This window comes from Trachypithecus francoisi, unplaced genomic scaffold, assembly GCF_009764315.1.
Source record: "Trachypithecus francoisi isolate TF-2019V2 unplaced genomic scaffold, Tfra_2.0 Lachesis_group4, whole genome shotgun sequence".
In the NCBI taxonomy this organism is placed as follows: Eukaryota; Metazoa; Chordata; class Mammalia; order Primates; family Cercopithecidae; genus Trachypithecus; species Trachypithecus francoisi.
The window spans coordinates 76,060,715-76,078,035 of NW_022681469.1; the positions used below are offsets into that span (position 1 = coordinate 76,060,715).

The 17,321-nt window shown below is 37.4% G+C and overlaps 1 protein-coding gene across 6 annotated transcripts in view; it reads left to right on the top strand.

Annotated features, from left to right (window-relative positions):
• The window catches only part of DYNC1I1 (dynein cytoplasmic 1 intermediate chain 1), a 343,168-nt gene that overhangs the window by 48,993 nt on the left and 276,854 nt on the right, over nucleotides 1-17,321 (top strand). For 4 of the 6 annotated variants that reach the window (XM_033192651.1, XM_033192656.1, XM_033192652.1 and 1 more), the window contains exon 5: nucleotides 9,269-9,328. The exons of the other annotated variants lie outside the window; for them this stretch is intronic. In XM_033192651.1, coding sequence (XP_033048542.1) covers nucleotides 9,269-9,328 — 60 coding nt within the window. The remainder of the gene's footprint in view (nucleotides 1-9,268; nucleotides 9,329-17,321) is intronic. 6 annotated transcript variants of the gene reach the window in all.

The following is a 17,321-nucleotide window of genomic DNA, read 5'->3' on the forward strand; positions in this document are numbered from 1 at the left end:
AAATAACAAAATAAAAACATCATGTTTCCACCACCAGAGATCAGCACTCTTAGCACCTTAGTGCTTATTCTTTTATATAATATGTATGTCATCATGTATAATGATAAGTGACATCTTACTGTGAAAACTGTTGAACCTGCTTTTCCAATCAAGTATCTGTATTTTTATATTTCAATGTATTTTTACCTTATCTAGTATCTACACTATCTTCACATTTCCCCAGTTGACCCCAGTAAAATCCCGACGTATTTAAAATTGATGCCTGTGCTCACAATTAGCAGCATTTCTTAACCCAAAACCCTAATATTCGTAGATTTTTCTCTAGGGAGGTGAGGCCCCTGCCAAGGGTACCACAAATGCAGCAGGTAGAGAAATGTCTTCTAAAGCATGTCACAGGAGAATGATAGTACAAAGGGAATGGATTAAAAGTCACTTAGGCTTTCAGCTGCATGTGTATTTCGATTAGAAGGGACAGAGGGACAGATTTCTTCAGTGTTCTCTCTTCAGCTTCAATACTGGACCTCCATATAATTACTATTCAGTTTCTTATTGACAAAAAGCTTTGGTAAAATTTAGATACTTATTTTTGGGCTACAATAATTTGTTGTGGGCAACTTGTCCTGTCTGCATGTAGGTACCACTTTTTTTTTTTTTTTTTTTTTGAGTGACTTCAGGAAAGAAAAATGTGTTCTGGGGCCACGTGGGCATAGTACTCAAAGGAAATCCTTAGGACCTTCACCTTTATCCACAGTTGGATTCTGCAGAATTCTTTGGAACTACATAGGCCTCTCTTGACCCATTTGGGTAAAACCAGCATCATCTTCCAAGATGCTCTGATAAATCAAAGGCTAAAGGGAAGGCATAAAGGAAGTATTAGTAAAGATGAAAAATATAATAAACAATACAAGACTATGAGGAAAATTTAATAAGACTATTAAAATTTTGCTTATACAAAAAAATTTTAAAGTGTCACTATATAAAGAGAGATTGACAGGATACTACCAGCTAATTGGACTTTGGGGAGACTGAAGTCGCTAATTCAAGGTTGGTTAAAAGTCAGTCTCTTTGTAAATTAAAATAAGATTTACACTATAGGGTTTTCCTTTATGCAGCACAATAAGTTCAAATTTTTTGATATCGTTGTCTTCAGGCAAAGTGTACTGTATGTACCCATATGGTTATAGTAACACAGTAAGCATCTATTTTAGGAAGGGGTAGCTGAGCTTTCTTCTAGAGAAACTGCTTGCTTGACAGCAGGACTTCTGTGTAAGATTTTGGGAAAACATGCTCTTGTTCTATGATGGGAAGTCCTACATTTCTTATTGAATCCAGCTCAGATGGACTTCCCATGTGGCTTAGTGTGGCTCGCTTTGGAGCTCCATGTTAGGGCTCAGGTGTTAGACAACAGATGGAAAATTCTCCCACCATAAATTAAGAAAAATGCTTTTTAAAAAGAACCTGATGCAAGTATGTATTTCACTGTTCCACTTTTATTTCTGACATCAGAAAATCTTTATCATCATTGCCTGTCCTAAGTAAGGAAAAAATTGAGGCCAGGAAGTAAAACATTAACTCATTATTTAAATTCCATCCTTTCTTAATTAACATCACTTTAATGAATGTGACAGATTGAGTGATATGATGGATTTTAAAATGTCCTTATTATTTCGTGTATTACTTTTGGAAACAGCATTTTAAAAATTAGATATTTAGCGATAACATTGACTAGATATTTTCTGTTTGGTACTATGCTTACATAATCCCAAACTGTTTTCACTGACTGATTAGTCACTAGTGATTTGTTTGACAGAGAAGACATGTGGAACAAGAGTTCAGAGAAACTGTGGGACTCAGGAAAGCTCTGTATCCTGGCTTTGAGCTTTCTCTCCATCTTAGAGAGAAAAGAAAGAACATGAAAATTTGAGTTCCGGTGCAGTTGCTTCAGGGACTAATTAAAGTTACTAAGAGAAGACGGCTGGACTGCTTTTGTTTTTTTACCACAAATCAGCAATATGTTGAGCATTTAAAAAATAATAATATTCATAGAGACAGGGTCTCGCTATGTTGCCCAAACTGGTCATGAACTCCTGATCTCAAGTGATCCTCCTGCCTCGGCCTCCCAAAGTGCTGGGATTATAGGCATGAGCCATCGGGCCTGGTCAGTGGTCACCATTTTTATTAGATAAGATATGCTTTCCTTCTTCAGTATGGAAGTGAGTCTGAAAACTCTCCTGCGACCATGTAGTGACATCACACTGAGTAAGACTGAGTTTTCCCTAAGTGCTTTGATGGATATTAAGGGAGTTAGGCAGACATGCCCTGATTTATTATTTCATTTTTTAATAAAAAAGTAAAACTGTTTCTTTTGGAATCAACTTGCCCTCACACGTCACGCTCATCTACAGAAAATCCAGGTAAAGAATATTCATTTGTTCATTCATTCATCAAGTCATTCAGTAAACAACTGAGAATTTATCGTCTATCAGATACTATACTAGACCTTCAAGGAATATAAAGATTCTTCTTACTTCTAAAGAACAAGTAAATTGACACATTTAATTTGAATCTAAGGAAATGTTGCTGTGTAGTTACAGCTCTCAAATATGCATACTCAGAGAAGAGCTCAATGGTAATGAGGACTTTGGGGTTATTTTGCAGAAGATATATGGTCATCTATGTGATTGCCTGGGGTTAGAGTACAGAGAGGTGAGAGGAGAAGACAGAATCCTGGTTGGAGAATGCCTGTCTTTATTGGAATGGAAAGAGCGAGGGTACTGCCAAAAACACAGTGAGAGAGGGAGGAAAAGAAATAAGATTTTCAAGGCCAAGAAAACTAAAAAAAGACTATGCCAAGAAGGAGCCAATAGTGACCAAAATGAGAGAGAGCAAAGTTAAGGATCAAGAACTGACCATGGGATTTGATGATTTGGAGGTGGTTGTCGTCATCATTATCATTTTTTGTTATTATTATTATTATTGATGCTGTTTTATTTTCATAGGCTGAGTTCCTGGGAGCAAAACTAGTCCAGGAGTAATTCTATTTTTTATGGTTCCTGCCACATATTGGCATATTACTTCCCAAAGAACTTTACTAATGTAAATGCTGCCAACAGTGTATGAGAGTGCCTTAGCCACACTGAGTGTTAGCATTATAAATGAGAGATTTGTTAACTACTGCCTTCCAAATGTTAATTGAACATCTCTTTCTTATAGCCAAAGACTAGAAAAGGTAAGAACAAAAACACTCTTTAGGAAATAATTCTAAGGCTTTCTGCTCTGAGGTCTAATAAAGATGGAAAGAAGAATGGAAACCACCAACTTGCTTGTTGGTAAAAGCTGAACGGGAAGAAATTAACCACTCATCAGAGTGCAAGGTCTATGCACCACAGACATTGTGTCTTTCACTCCTAAGTTTCGTTTTCAACAGATGGCCAAGGATTTTTTAAAATTTTCACTTCTGTCTCATAAACTGAAACTGAGCAAATAAAATTGAGCCAATGAAAGGGGAATTTTATAAGAATTTAGAAAGTAATGAATTGGTACAAGGCTTAAAATACGAAATTCTGCTTGTCTCTTGATAGTTTACTGCTAGTTTGAAGAATTTTGATGTTTGTCCATTCTTTTTTAAAAATATTGAAAAACAAATTGACCCACAAATTATAAATTAACTACTACATGGTAGGCATTTTTGGGTAAGATGCCAGAGGCTACAATGTTTTTGATATGTTCAAGGTTAAATAAGTGAGTGATTATTTTCCATGTTGGGAAGCTTCCATATTTTGAAACGAAGTTAGGGAATGTGACCTTAATTGGCGTATCCAAAACACCCAATCCAACCCTGGGACCATAGAACCGTAACAGTGGCCTTTGAACACATAACAGGGCTCCTATGAAACAGAGATCAGAGATCCCACTTACACAGACCCTCAGAAAGTTAACCTAAGAAATCAGTTGAAACTAATCAGAGCAGCCGAATGCAACTCATAAAAATAAGCCAACAAACAACACCAGGATGGTTCCCCAGCGGGGAATACTAGACAGAAATTTAATTGGTAGAGTTAAAGAAAGATTGTATCAAACAACAAGGGCTAGGTTGGTCATCCCAGGAATTCCAGAAAGGGGAGACTTGGGTAGCAGTGAGGATGATGTCTGGTCTTGGGGAGAGATGAGGTCATGGTGGGGTAGGGCAGGGGAAGCTGTCGTAGTTAAACATTCAGCATCACCTACTCTAGTCCCAAAGATACTGCTGGACATCTGGCTTCCCAGGAAGCTGGGCTTCAAGGAGAGAAGACTTTGTCAGGCTTATATATTTGTCTGCCTGGTTATTATTGTTCTCACAACAAATTGCTAAGTTGGCATCTAAAATATAACAGTCTTATAAGACCTAGTGGACTAACTCAGCCACCTAAGTCCAATAAACTAAGCACGGAGGAACATGAACTTAAGCCCAAATCCTACCCCCTCCTCTAAGACCAGGTCAAATGGAATCTCTAATTTTTTCAGTGGAAGTGTGTCTCCCTGCTGTGACTTCCAAAGGATGATGAAAGTGCAGTTAAATGCCTGGCTGGCTGGCACGGAGCAAACACTAAGTGAAGGGAAATTATAACGATCACTGTTCTTAATCTGTCTTTCTTATGGCATTTATTAATATTTTCAGCTCATATTTATTCAGACTTTAAACTGTGCCAGTCTCTGAGCAAATGATGAGAGCTGCTTTCTTCCTTGTAGATGTTAGCAGTATATTATTAGGCATAAATATTCATATGTCTCATTTCTTTTACCAAAATGTAAAATTCTTAAGTGCAAGTTCCATGTCCCTCAGCATACATGTGGTACTGCAGGGTAGGGGAAGCTGTCGTAGTTAAACATTCAGCATCACCTACTCTAGTCCCAAAGATACTGCTGGACATCTGGCTTCCCAGGAAGCTGGGCTTCAAGGAGAGAAGACTTTGTCAGGTTTATATATTTGTCTGCCTGGTTATTATTGTTCTCACAACAAATTGCTAAGTTGGCATCTAAAATATAACAGTCTTATAAGACCTAGTGGACTAACTCAGCCACCTAAGTCCAATAAACTAAGCACTGAGGAAAATGAATTTAGGCCTAAATCCTACCCCCTCCTCCAAGACCAGGTCAAATAGAATATGGCAAGTTTTACTCTCAGTCTTGTTCTACTAAACTATATATATATGTTTTGGCTTTTTTCTTTTTTTGAGACAGGGTCTTACTCTGTCACCCAGGCTGGAGTGCAGTGGCATGATCTCAGCTCACTGCAGCCTCTGCTTCCTAGGCTCAGGCTATCTTCCCACCTCAGCCTCCTGAGTAGCTGTGAACACAAGCGAGCACCACCATACCCGGCTAATTTCTGTATTTTTTGAAGATGCAGGGTTTCGCCCTGTCGCCCAGGCTGGTCTTGAACTCCTGGGCTTCAGCAATCTGCCTGCCTCGGCCTCCCAAAGTGCTGGGCTTACGGGCGTGAGCTACTGCACCAGGCCTATTTATATATGTTTTATCTCCTCATAATAACTCTAGGTTCCTTGAACATGTTTTCAACCCTCTGTTACAGTATTTTGTCTTTTATGTTCTTAATAGATTTTTTTGAATAAGCGAATGAATGTTCCTATCAAAATCTTTTCTCCTCTGCATGCATTGATTCAGCCATTCTAGAAATGAATAAAAAATAGAACTATTATAGTAAACAGGGTGATTTCTATATCACCATCATTTTATTTTCAGTGATACAATTACTTGATAAAATGGCTGGAAAATAAGATCTCTGCCCATTGGTTAAATAAATTATTCTAACTGGAGAAGGGAAAGTTAAAAGGCAGTTGAATAATCATCCTAGATTTTAAAATATCAGACAGAGAAGAATGTTAAAGGGCCTTGAGGCCTGCACCCTCATTTGCTGGGAACAAAGGAGATTTGCCTGGTGACACAGTGAAGCCATATCCAGGACACAGACCTCCCACCTGGGGCCAGGCGTGGTCTTCTCTAAAATGCTGCCATCTGCAGGGAAGCTGCGGTCCTCCATGGTTTACACAGAAGGAATTCGGCAAATGTTTAATACATATTTCTAGGCTATTCCTGGAAACACAAACAACCTTTGCCCATTTTGCATATTGACCTTAAGTTCCTTTCAAAAAATTTGCATATTTACATATTCCTTGAGAGGAACCACCCCACAGATAATAATGGGAAAAATGAAAAGATAATACAACTGGCACATTTGATAGCATCCTTGGCTTCACGCCTTACCCCACACAGCTTGTTACTGACAATAACTATGATTTCTGTTACTGAATAACATAGGTGTGCCAGGAGGCAAGGCTGTTGTAGGGTCACATTCCTACCTTTGTTTTTCTGGCGGAGTAAATGCAAACTCCCCAGTACTAATCTGTGGACTTTTTAAGTGGATGATTCTGATAGAATCACTATTTATACTTCTTAAGGGTATAGTGAGTTCAGGTGATCTGTCCAATAAGTATTAGAAGAGCCAGACCATCGGGGAGCTGCTGGGAGAAGTGGAAAATGTCACTAAAGATCAGCCCATCAGAAACCTCAAGGAAAATGGAGGTCAAACAGCTGATCCCACTCCTTGCAAGGAAAGCTTTTTACAATCACCAAGAGCCAGAGTCTACTCTTTTGTCTACAGCAGAAGAAATGCTCTTAAATTTGACCCCTAGAGATATGTGAACAGCAAGTATGAATTATGTTAACATATTCCATTACTTTCACAATTTGAACTGAGATTAAAGAATCAGTGCCCAGAAGCAAGAAGGGCTAATTTTCTTCAGCAGGGAATGAATTCAGAGCATGGGTTCTCACCCCTAGCTGCACATTAGAATCACCTGGAAAGCTTTAAAAACCTACAGATGCCTGGGTCCCACCCCAGACATTCTGGCTTAATTGGTCTAGGGGTGTCCTGGACCTGAGGCCAGGCTTGAGCAAATCAGAAGTTTAGATGCTGATGTATTTGAGCATCAGTGATGCTTTCTGCATGCTGACTGCTGAAAGCAATAGTATAGCTCTGTCCTTCTCCAAAGGTTGTCCCATGGTTAGCCCTGTAAACATCACCTGGAAACTTGTTAGAACTACAAATTCTAGGGCCCCACTCCAGATCTACTGAATCAGAATTTCTAGGGTTGCGTATCAGCTTATTAAAGCCCTCCAGGTCATTCTGATGAACATGAAAGTTTGAGAACCAGTTATCTAAGTCAAGTCATTGTTGCTCAAAGTGTGTTCCACAGAGCAGCAACATCTGTATCTCCTGGTGCTTGTTTGAAATGCAGAGTCTCGGGCCACCCCCACACCTACTAAGTCAGATTCTGCATTTTAGCAATATTCCCAGGTATCTGTATGTGCATTAAAATTTGAGAAGCACTGGTCTAAGAAACACAGGCTAGTTAGTGTCTCATTGGACTTCAGTTGTAATCTTTCAGAGGTTTTATGTAAAAAAAAAAAAAAAAAAAAAAAAAGAGCACAGCCAGAGCATAGAAGGGAAGCTGTGAATCCATATTCTGCTACTTCTGCAGGAGGGGTTAATGTGCGATCTGTCAAATAGGTCAAGCATTGACTCAAAGAAACATTAAGAGTAGGTAGAGTTGTTGTGGCAGTAGTAAAAGCAGCTGCTGTTTATCATATGGTTACTATGTGCTTTATAGGTATACTTGCATTTAATCCTTGTAGAAAACCAGCAAAAGATTCATTCATTCAATAAATATCGTATTACGTAAGCACATATGCGAGATACAGTTCTAGGCATATCCCTATATTCTAGAAATGTAGCCACCCCTGCCATTATGAAGCTTAAGTCCAAAGTCCGACAACAAACAAAAATAACTAAGGTGATATACAATAAAATCATAGGTAAAGATGAATGCTATGAAGAAAATAAAGTAGGGGAAAGGAAGGAAATGAAGAGTGGTAAGGAAGTGCTACTTGAGATCAGGTAGTGAAGCAGGGGAGCCTTTTTGAGGAGGTGACATTTGAGCCAAGACACAAAAGAAGCAAAGTCATGAGCCATGGAGATGTTTAAGGGAAGAACATTAAGGAGTATGCAGAGTTGACATACTGTGAGTGAATGAATGGTTAGAGAGAAATTTGAAAGATCACTGCAGGCCAGTTCATAAGTTATCATATAAGCTACAGTAAGTATTTACAGACAAGGAAACCGAGCAGGGCTTCTCAAATTTAGGGTGCCCGTGGATCACCTGGGGAACTTGTTAAACTGTAATATGGAGTCACTAAGTCTGGGGTGGGATGTGAGTTTCTGCATTTCCAACAAACTCCCAAGAGATGCTGATGCTACTGCTCTGTAGGCCACAGAGTAAACAAAGGGATGCAGCAGCTGAGAACTTACTAAACAGCATGCTCAATGTCACACAGCTGGTAAGTCACAGAGGCAAGATTTGAATCACAGATGCCTGATTCCAAAGTTTGTGCTGTCCATTAGTTGCCTCTGAGATAACCTCATGCCTGATTCATCTGTAACCAGTTCTGTGCAGGATACTTAAAGAGCCTGGCTGAGAAAGGTCCTGGCATGTGCTCTGTTTATAGAAGAGCCATTTATCCCCTCTTATTTTCAAGGAGAAACAACAAGGGAAATTGGATGCTTTGGTAACTACTGATACTTTGTGCTATTGTTTATGCAATGTTTAAAAAATATAAGATATAATCAATCCCTGACATCTTAGAGAGGAATGATATTGTTGGTGACCATCTTGGGGTACAATATATAAATAAGCATAAAAATACCCTTGAGTCTCGAAATCTAATGCATTACATTTGTAGTATCTAATCCAAGGAAGGCAGTTACTCACCAAGTCCTGCAGTCATACCCCTGCCCTGACCCATTTGCACCCATGCGTTTCACCACATAGAAGATGCTTGGAGTTCCCAGATGTGGATGGGCTTTGGGGGTGTCAGAGATACATGCAGTGGGTTACTTGCTCAAATCAATGAGGCCTCAATACGAAACAAAACAAAGGGTGGGGGTGTGCGTGGAGTTTGAACACTTGATCTCGACTTTCCTTCATGAAAGCAGTCATAGCTCCCGATATTAAACAGATGTTTGCAGGAGAGGATGGCTCCTCACTTTCTCTCGTTGTTTGATAGTCACTGGGGGTGGAGGGGATGGAGGGGGGACATGTTCTGTGTATGTATTGTATATGCTCTTGCCTTGATGAATGACATAGTTTGGTTTGGTTTGTTGCCCTCCCCTTTTGTTAATTCTCTGTGTTCTTTTTCCTTTGTGCTGCACAATTAGGACCCTGCAGTGGGACACAGACCCCTCAGTGCTCCAGCTGCAGTCAGACTCAGAACTTGGGTATATGTCTGCTCTTTTGTTACTCCTTTTATTATTTCTTTGCTACAGTTGTGTTGAAATGCTGGAGCTGTTGTTACTCTTGTGTTCTCCCCTTTTGTTGAACTTCTAGTTTGATAAGTTCATTTCCTTCTGTTAGTTTTCCTTAAAAAGCTTTGAAGAAAATCTCTCTTTGTGGAAAACACCACAAAAAGATGGCTTTTGCTTTCTCCTTATTAATTCCTATTATTGCAAAACAACACTCCCCCAAACAAAAATCAAACATAAACCCACACATCTACTTAAAAGTGGGGCACGCAAGTTCTGCAATGGAAGATGTTTGACTTTATCATAACCATCCTGCCCTTTACTAACAAGTTGACATAGGTTAACTTTTGTCTAAGATCGGTTTTAAAATATTGTGTCTTGTTTGTTTACTTTTCTTTTCAGTTTTTGGGGAATTCACAATAAGCACTTAATTTAAATTAAGTTTGAACAGTTAAAGATTCCTATTTTAAAAAAAAACAAGGAAATTAATTGAATACCTTGATCTAAAGATATTTCAAATACTTGATGTTGAGTAATGTCTCCTATGTCCTAAATACCATTTTTTTCAGATGGAAATTTATTATCACAAGTTAAAAGAAAACTTCAGAGATGAAGACTTGGAGCTGAATAAAACACACAGACATATCCTAGAAACTCAGTTTATTTCCATTGTAGGATTGGAGTTAGCCGTAGTCAAACATGAGACATTTCTAGTGGGGTACTTGTATCAGCTGGTCATCAAGCTCAGGAGAGCTGATTGTGCATTTCTCTTCTGAGCTTCACATTCAGTTACATCAGCTGGAAATCAACCATGGTGGAAGTATTTACACCACAGAAATTTCCTCCTTTCCTACAAGCAATTTATTAAGCATTTACTGACAGAGCACTGGATATCTCTAAGTGAATAGCAAGTTTCATAACCACATTTTATGGGACCATTATCTTTTCTTTCTGAATTTACTTATTATTCATTTTGAATTCCTGAGATTCCTGGGCATATATCTCTGAGGTGTTATCAGTTTCAATGCCTACTGTAGGTATAAAAAGCGGTTGAAGGGCTATTTGCATGTTAGGTTAAATGCCATCTGCCTGTGATCCTTTGTATATACAAAAATTCTTAGCTGATTCATGACAATACTAAGCCAAGGAAATATCCTACCATTTAGGTAACCGATGCACTATTTCTTTTTTAACCTTACTAAATTCTTGGCTATTTAGTTATATAGTTCATTTATGTTATATTTCAATTTGTATTATTTAAATAACCAAGAGATATGGCTTAAATAAAGCAGAGAATATACAGTAAGTTATAGTTCAGGGGAACTTCAGAATGCAGTTCTTCAGAATTACATTGTGTTAAAAAAAAAAAAAAAAAAGGCAGGGGAGAGAACTGGCAGAGACTACCCCATGCACTTAAATTAACAGATTTTTAAACAGATTGCAGCAGTGTTAAATTACACTTGCTGATGTGGAATAGTTTGGAATTTTCCCATTTATATCTGTTTTCCAAGCAAAAACTCACTGTTGACTATGCAGATTAAAACTTGTGACTTACTCTAGGGAGAGAGCGTATCTGTGGCCCCACCTGACCTGCTGCATTATACTTCAGAGTGAACCCAGTGCGTCGGAGAGAGAAGATAGGAGACTTTCTGTTCACTTTCTAAATACAAACCGATGTATCCCAAACTAGGCATTTATTTATTTATTATTCATTTTGAATTCCTGAGATTCCTGGGCATATATCTCTGAGGTTCTATCAATTTCAATGCCTATTGTAGGTATAAAAGGAAGTTGAAGGAATATTTGCATGTTAGGTTAAATGCCATCTGCCTGTGAGTGGCTTATCTTAGAGCGTTTGAAGGCATTTTCAGAGAATATTTGAGAGATGGCATTATTTTAGCCATGTTACAATTTCAAATATTGCCTTAATAAAAATTTCTAGATTTTTCTAGAGAGTTTTATTTCACCTTCTTGAGTTGTGGCATGGGAATGACCATAGTCCATAGCTTGCTCTGTCACTTAATTAACGCCTTTACTGAAGTATAACTGACTTTAAATAAACTACACATATTTAAATTATTCAAATTGATAGTTTTGACATGTATACACATCCATGAAATTATCACTGCAATCAAGATAGTGAACACATTAGTCATCCCCAAGAGTTTCCTCATACCCCTTTGTAATCTAAACTCTTGCTGCTTCCTTTTCTTCCCTATCCCCAAACATCTGATCTGCTTTCTGTCACTATACCTTAGTTTGCATTTCCTAGATTGTCATATAAATGAAATCATCCAGGAGGTACTCCTTTGACTGACTTCCTTCATTCAGAAGGATTATTTTGAGATTCATTCAGGTTAAGTGTATATAAACAGCTCAATCCTTTTTATTTCATTATATGGATATACCACAGTTTGTTTATCCGGTCACTTTTTACATACATTGGGTTGTTTACAATTTTTGCCCATTACAAATAGAACTGCTGTAAACATTCATGTACAAATATTTTAATGCACATATACTTTCATTTCTTTTGGGTAAATACTTCCCAGTAGAGGTATTTATGGTTGAATCATATAGTAGATATACATTTAACTTTTTAAGAAATTGTCAAACTGTTTTCAAAGTGGTTTTGCCATTATACATTCCCACCAGCAGTTTATGAGAGCCTCGATTTTTCCACATTCTTGACAACACTTAGTTTGCGCTTTTTAAAAGAAATTATTAATTTGTTAACTATTATTAAAGGAGTATAGTGGTATTTCATTGTGGTTTTAATTTGCATTTCCCTAATGACTAATAATGTTGAGTATCTCTTTAGTTGCTTATTTGCCATATGAGTATCCTCTCTGATGAAATGTCTGCTTAAATCTGTTAGTCTTATATATTGTTTTTGAGTTGGGTTATTTTCTCATAATTGATTTTGAAAGTTCTTCCTGTGTTCTGGATAAAATGCTTTATGGGGTTTATAATTTGTTAATATTTTCTCTGTCTGTGACCTGTCATTTTCATTTTCTTAACAGTGTCTTTAAGAAAGCAAACCAGCAAACCATTTTAATTTTGACTAATTACAATTTACAAATTTGTTTTTTATGGATCATGCTTTTGTTAGCATAATTTTGATTTTTAAGTGATTATTTTAATATTTGGTAGAATACAATTCACCTGTGAAATTATTTGGGTTTGGAATATTATTGTGGAGGAGGTTTTTTGTTTTGTTTTATTTTGAGACAGAGTCTCACTCTATCACCTAGGCTGGAGTGCAGTGGTATGATCTTGGCTCACTGCAACCTCCCAGGCCAGAGACAGATACCTCTTTGAGATACTAATTTTATTTCCTTTAGATATATATATATATCTGGAAGAGGGACTGTTAGATAATATGTAGCTCTAGTTTTAGTTTTTGGAGGAACTTCCATATTATTTTCCATAATGGCAGTACCAATTTACAATCTTATCAACAGTGTACTAGGTTGTTTTCTCAATATCCTTGCCAATACTTCTTATTTTTTCTTTTTAATAATAGGGATCATGATTATATCTCATTATAGTTTTGATTTGCATTTCTCTGATAATTACTGATGTTGAACACTTTTTCATATATATATTGGTCATCTTATGTCTTCTTTGGAGATAAGTCTATTTAGGGCCTCTGTCCATTTTTGTATCAGGCAATTTGTAATTTTGCTATTGAGTTGTTTTAGTTCTTTATATATTTTGGGTATTAACCCCTTATCAGTAATATGGAATAAAATATTATCTCCCATTCTGTACATTGCGTTATCATTGTAGTGGTTGTTTTCTTGTTGTGCAGAAGCTTTTTAGCTTACTGTAGTCCACTTGTCTACTTTTGCCTTTGTTGCCTGTGCTTTTAGTGTCATATCTAAAAAATCATCGCCAAGGCCAATGTCAAAAATCTCATTTCTTATGTTTTCTTTTAGGAGTTGTATAGTTGCAGGTCTTACATTTATATCTTTTATCCATTTTGAGTTGTGTGTGTGTGTGTGTGTGTGTGTGTGTGTGAGAGAGAGAGAGATGTAAAATAAAGATCCAATTTCATTCTTTCAAATATGGATATTTAGTATTCCCAACACCGTGAATTGAAGAGACTATCACTTCTCCATTTTATATTCTTGTCACTGTTGTGGAAAATTAGTTGACTGTAGATGTGTGGGTTAATTTCTGGAATCTTCATTCTGTCTCACTGACCTATATGCCTGTTTTGGTTACAGTTACATACTGTTTTGATTAATATAGCTTTGTAGTATAATTTGAAATCAAGAAGTGTGATACCTCTTGAGAATACCTTTCTCAAGATTGCTTTGGTTATTCAAGTTCTTTTGGGGTTCCATATGAATTTTAAGATTTCTTTTTTTCTATTTCTGTGAAAAGTATTTGAATTTTGGTAAAAAATTGCATTGAATCTGTAGACTGCTCTAGGAAGCATGGACATTTTAATAATATTGTTTTATTTAATTCATGAACATACAATATCTTTTCATTTATCTATGTCTTCAATTTTTTCATAAATGCTTTATAGTTCTTTTATGTAGAGATCTTTCACCTTCTTGGTTAATCTAAGTATTTTATTCTTTCTGATGCTATTATGAGTGGAAATGCTTTCTTGATTTCTTTTTCAGATAGTTCATTGTTGGTGTAGAGAAACACTATTAATTTTTGCATTAATTTTTGTGGAGTCCATAAAGTTTTCTAGATACAAGGTCATGTCATTACAGAAAGAGACATTTTACTTCTTTCTTTTTTTTTTATTATTTATTTATTTATTTATTTATTTTATTTTTTATTATACTTTAAGTTCTAGGGTACATGTGCATAACGTTTATATCATGTATAACTCCCCAATGCAATCCCTCCCTCCTCCCCCCTCCCCATGATAGGCCCCAGTGTGTGATGTTCCCCTTCCCGAGTCCAAGTGATCTCATTGTTCAGTTCCCACCTATGAGTGAGAACATGCGGTGTTTGGTTTTCTCTTCTTGTGATAGTTTGCTAAGAATGATGGTTTCCAGCTGCATCCATGTCCCTACAAAGGACGCAAACTCATCCTTTTTGATGGCTGCATAGTATTCCATGGTGTATATGTGCCACATTTTCTTAATCCAGTCTGTCACAGATGGACATTTGGGTTGATTCCAAGTCTTTGCTATTGTGAATAGTGCCGCAATAAACATACGTGTGCATGTGTCTTTGTAGTAGAGTAATTTATAATCCTTTGGGTATATACCCAGTAGTGGGATAGCTGGGTCATATGGTACATCTAGTTCTAGATCCTTGAGGAATCGCCATACTGTTTTCCATAATGGTTGAACTAGTTTACAATCCCACCAACAGTGTAAAAGTGTTCCTATTTCTCCACATCCTCTCCAACATCTATTGTTTCCTGACTTCTTAATGATTGCCATTCTAACTGGTGTGAGATGGTATCTCATTGTGGTTTTGATTTGCATTTCTCTGATGGCGAGTGATGACGAGCATTTTTTCATGTGTCTGTTGGCTGTATGGATGTCTTCTTTTGAGAAATGTCTGTTCATATCCTTTCCCCACTTTTTGATGGGGTTGTTTTTTTCTTGTATATTTGTTTGAGTTCTTTGTAGATTCTGGATATTAGCCCTTTGTCAGATGAGTAGGTTGCAAAAATTTTCTCCCATTCTGTAGGTTGCCTGTTCACTCTGATGGTAGTTTCTTTTGCTGTGCAAAAGCTCTTTAGTTTAATGAGATCCCATTTGTCAATTTTGGCTTTTGCTGCCGTTGCTTTTGGTGTTTTAGACATGAAGTCCTTGCCCATGCCTATGTCCTGAATGGTACTACCTAGATTTTCTTCTAGGGTTTTTATGGTATTAGGTCTAACATTTAAGTCTCTAATCCATCTTGAATTAATTTTCGTATAAGGGGTAAGGAAAGGATCCAGTTTCAGCTTTCTACTTGTGGCTAGCCAATTTTCCCAGCACCATTTATTAAATAGGGAATCCTTTCCCCATTTCTTGTTTTTGTCAGGTTTGTCAAAGATCAGATGGCTGTAGATGTGTGGTATTATTTCTGAGGACTCTGTTCTGTTCCACTGGTCTATTTCTCTGTTGTGGTACCAGTACCATGCTGTTTTGGTTACTGTAGCCTTGTAGTATAGTTTGAAGTCAGGTAGCGTGACGCCTCCAGCTTTGTCCTTTTGACCTAGGATTGTCTTGGCAATGCGGGCTCTTTTTTGGTTCCATATGAACTTTAAAGCAGTTTTTTCCAATTCTGTGAAGAAACTCATTGGTAGCTTGATGGGGATGGCATTGAATCTATAAAACCTTGGGCAGTATGGCCATTTTCACGATATTGATTCTTCCTATCCATGAGCATGGTATGTTCTTCCATTTGTTTGTGTCCTCTTTTATTTCACTGAGCAGTGGTTTGTAGTTCTCCTTGAAGAGGTCCTTTACATCCCTTGTAAGCTGGATTCCTAGGTATTTTATTCTCTTTGAAGCAATTGTGAATGGAAGTTCATTCCTGACTTGGCTCTCTGCTTGTCTGTTACTGGTGTATAAGAATGCTTGTGATTTTTGCACATTAATTTTGTATCCTGAGACTTTGCTGAAGTTGCTTATCAGCTTAAGGAGATTTTGGGCTGAGACGATGGGTTTTCTAAATATACAATCATGTCATCTGCAAACAGGGACAATTTGACTTCTTCTTTTCCTAACTGGATACCCTTGATTTCTTTCTCTTGCCTGATTGCCCTAGCCAGAACTTCCAACACTATGTTGAATAGGAGTGGTGAGAGAGGGCATCCCTGTCTTGTGCCAGTTTTCAAAGGGAATTTTTCCAGTTTTTGCCCATTCAGTATGATATTAGCTGTGGGTTTGTCGTAAATAGCTCTTATTATTTTGAGGTACGTTCCATCAATACCGAATTTATTGAGCGTTTTTAGCATAAAGGGCTGTTGAATTTTGTCAAAAGCCTTTTCTGCATCTATTGAGATAATCATGTGGTTCTTGTCTTTGGTTCTGTTTATATGCTGGATTACGTTTATTGATTTGCGAATGTTGAACCAGCCTTGCATCCCAGGGATGAAGCCCACTTGATCATGGTGGATAAGCTTTTTGATGTGCTGCTGAATCCGGTTTGCCAGTATTTTATTGAGAATTTTTGCATCGATGTTCATCAGGGATATTGGTCTAAAATTCTCTTTTTTTGTTGTGTCTCTGCCAGGCTTTGGTATCAGGATGATGTTGGCCTCATAAAATGAGTTAGGGAGGATTCCCTCTTTTTCTATTGATTGGAATAGTTTCAGAAGGAATGGTACCAGCTCCTCCTTGTACCTCTGGTAGAATTCAGCTGTGAATCCATCTGGTCCTGGACTTTTTTTCGTGGGTAGGCTATTAATTGTTGCCTCAATTTCAGAGCCTGTTATTGGTCTATTCAGGGATTCAACTTCTTCCTGGTTCAGTCTTGGGAGAGTGTAAGTGTCCAGGAAATTATCCATTTCTTCTAGATTTTCTAGTCGATTTGCGTAGAGGCATTTATAGTATTCTCTGATGGTTGTTTGTATTTCTGTGGGGTCGGTGGTGATATCCCCTTTATCATTTTTTATTGCGACTATTTGATTCCTCTCTCTTTTCTTCTTTATTAGTCTTGCTAGCGGTCTGTCAATTTTGTTGATCTTTTCAAAAAACCAACTCCTGGATTCATTGATTTTTTGGAGGGTTTTTTGTGACTCTATCTCCTTCAGTTCTGCTCTGATCTTAGTTATTTCTTGCCTTCTGCTAGCTTTTGAATGTGTTTGCTCTTGCCTCTCTAGTTCTTTTAATTGTGATGTTAAAGTGTCAATTTTAGATCTTTCCTGCTTTCTCTTGTGGGCATTTAGTGCTATAAATTTCCCTCTACACACTGCTTTAAATGTGTCCCAGAGATTCTGGTATGTTGTATCTTTGTTCTCATTGGTTTCAAAGAACATCTTTATTTCTGCTTT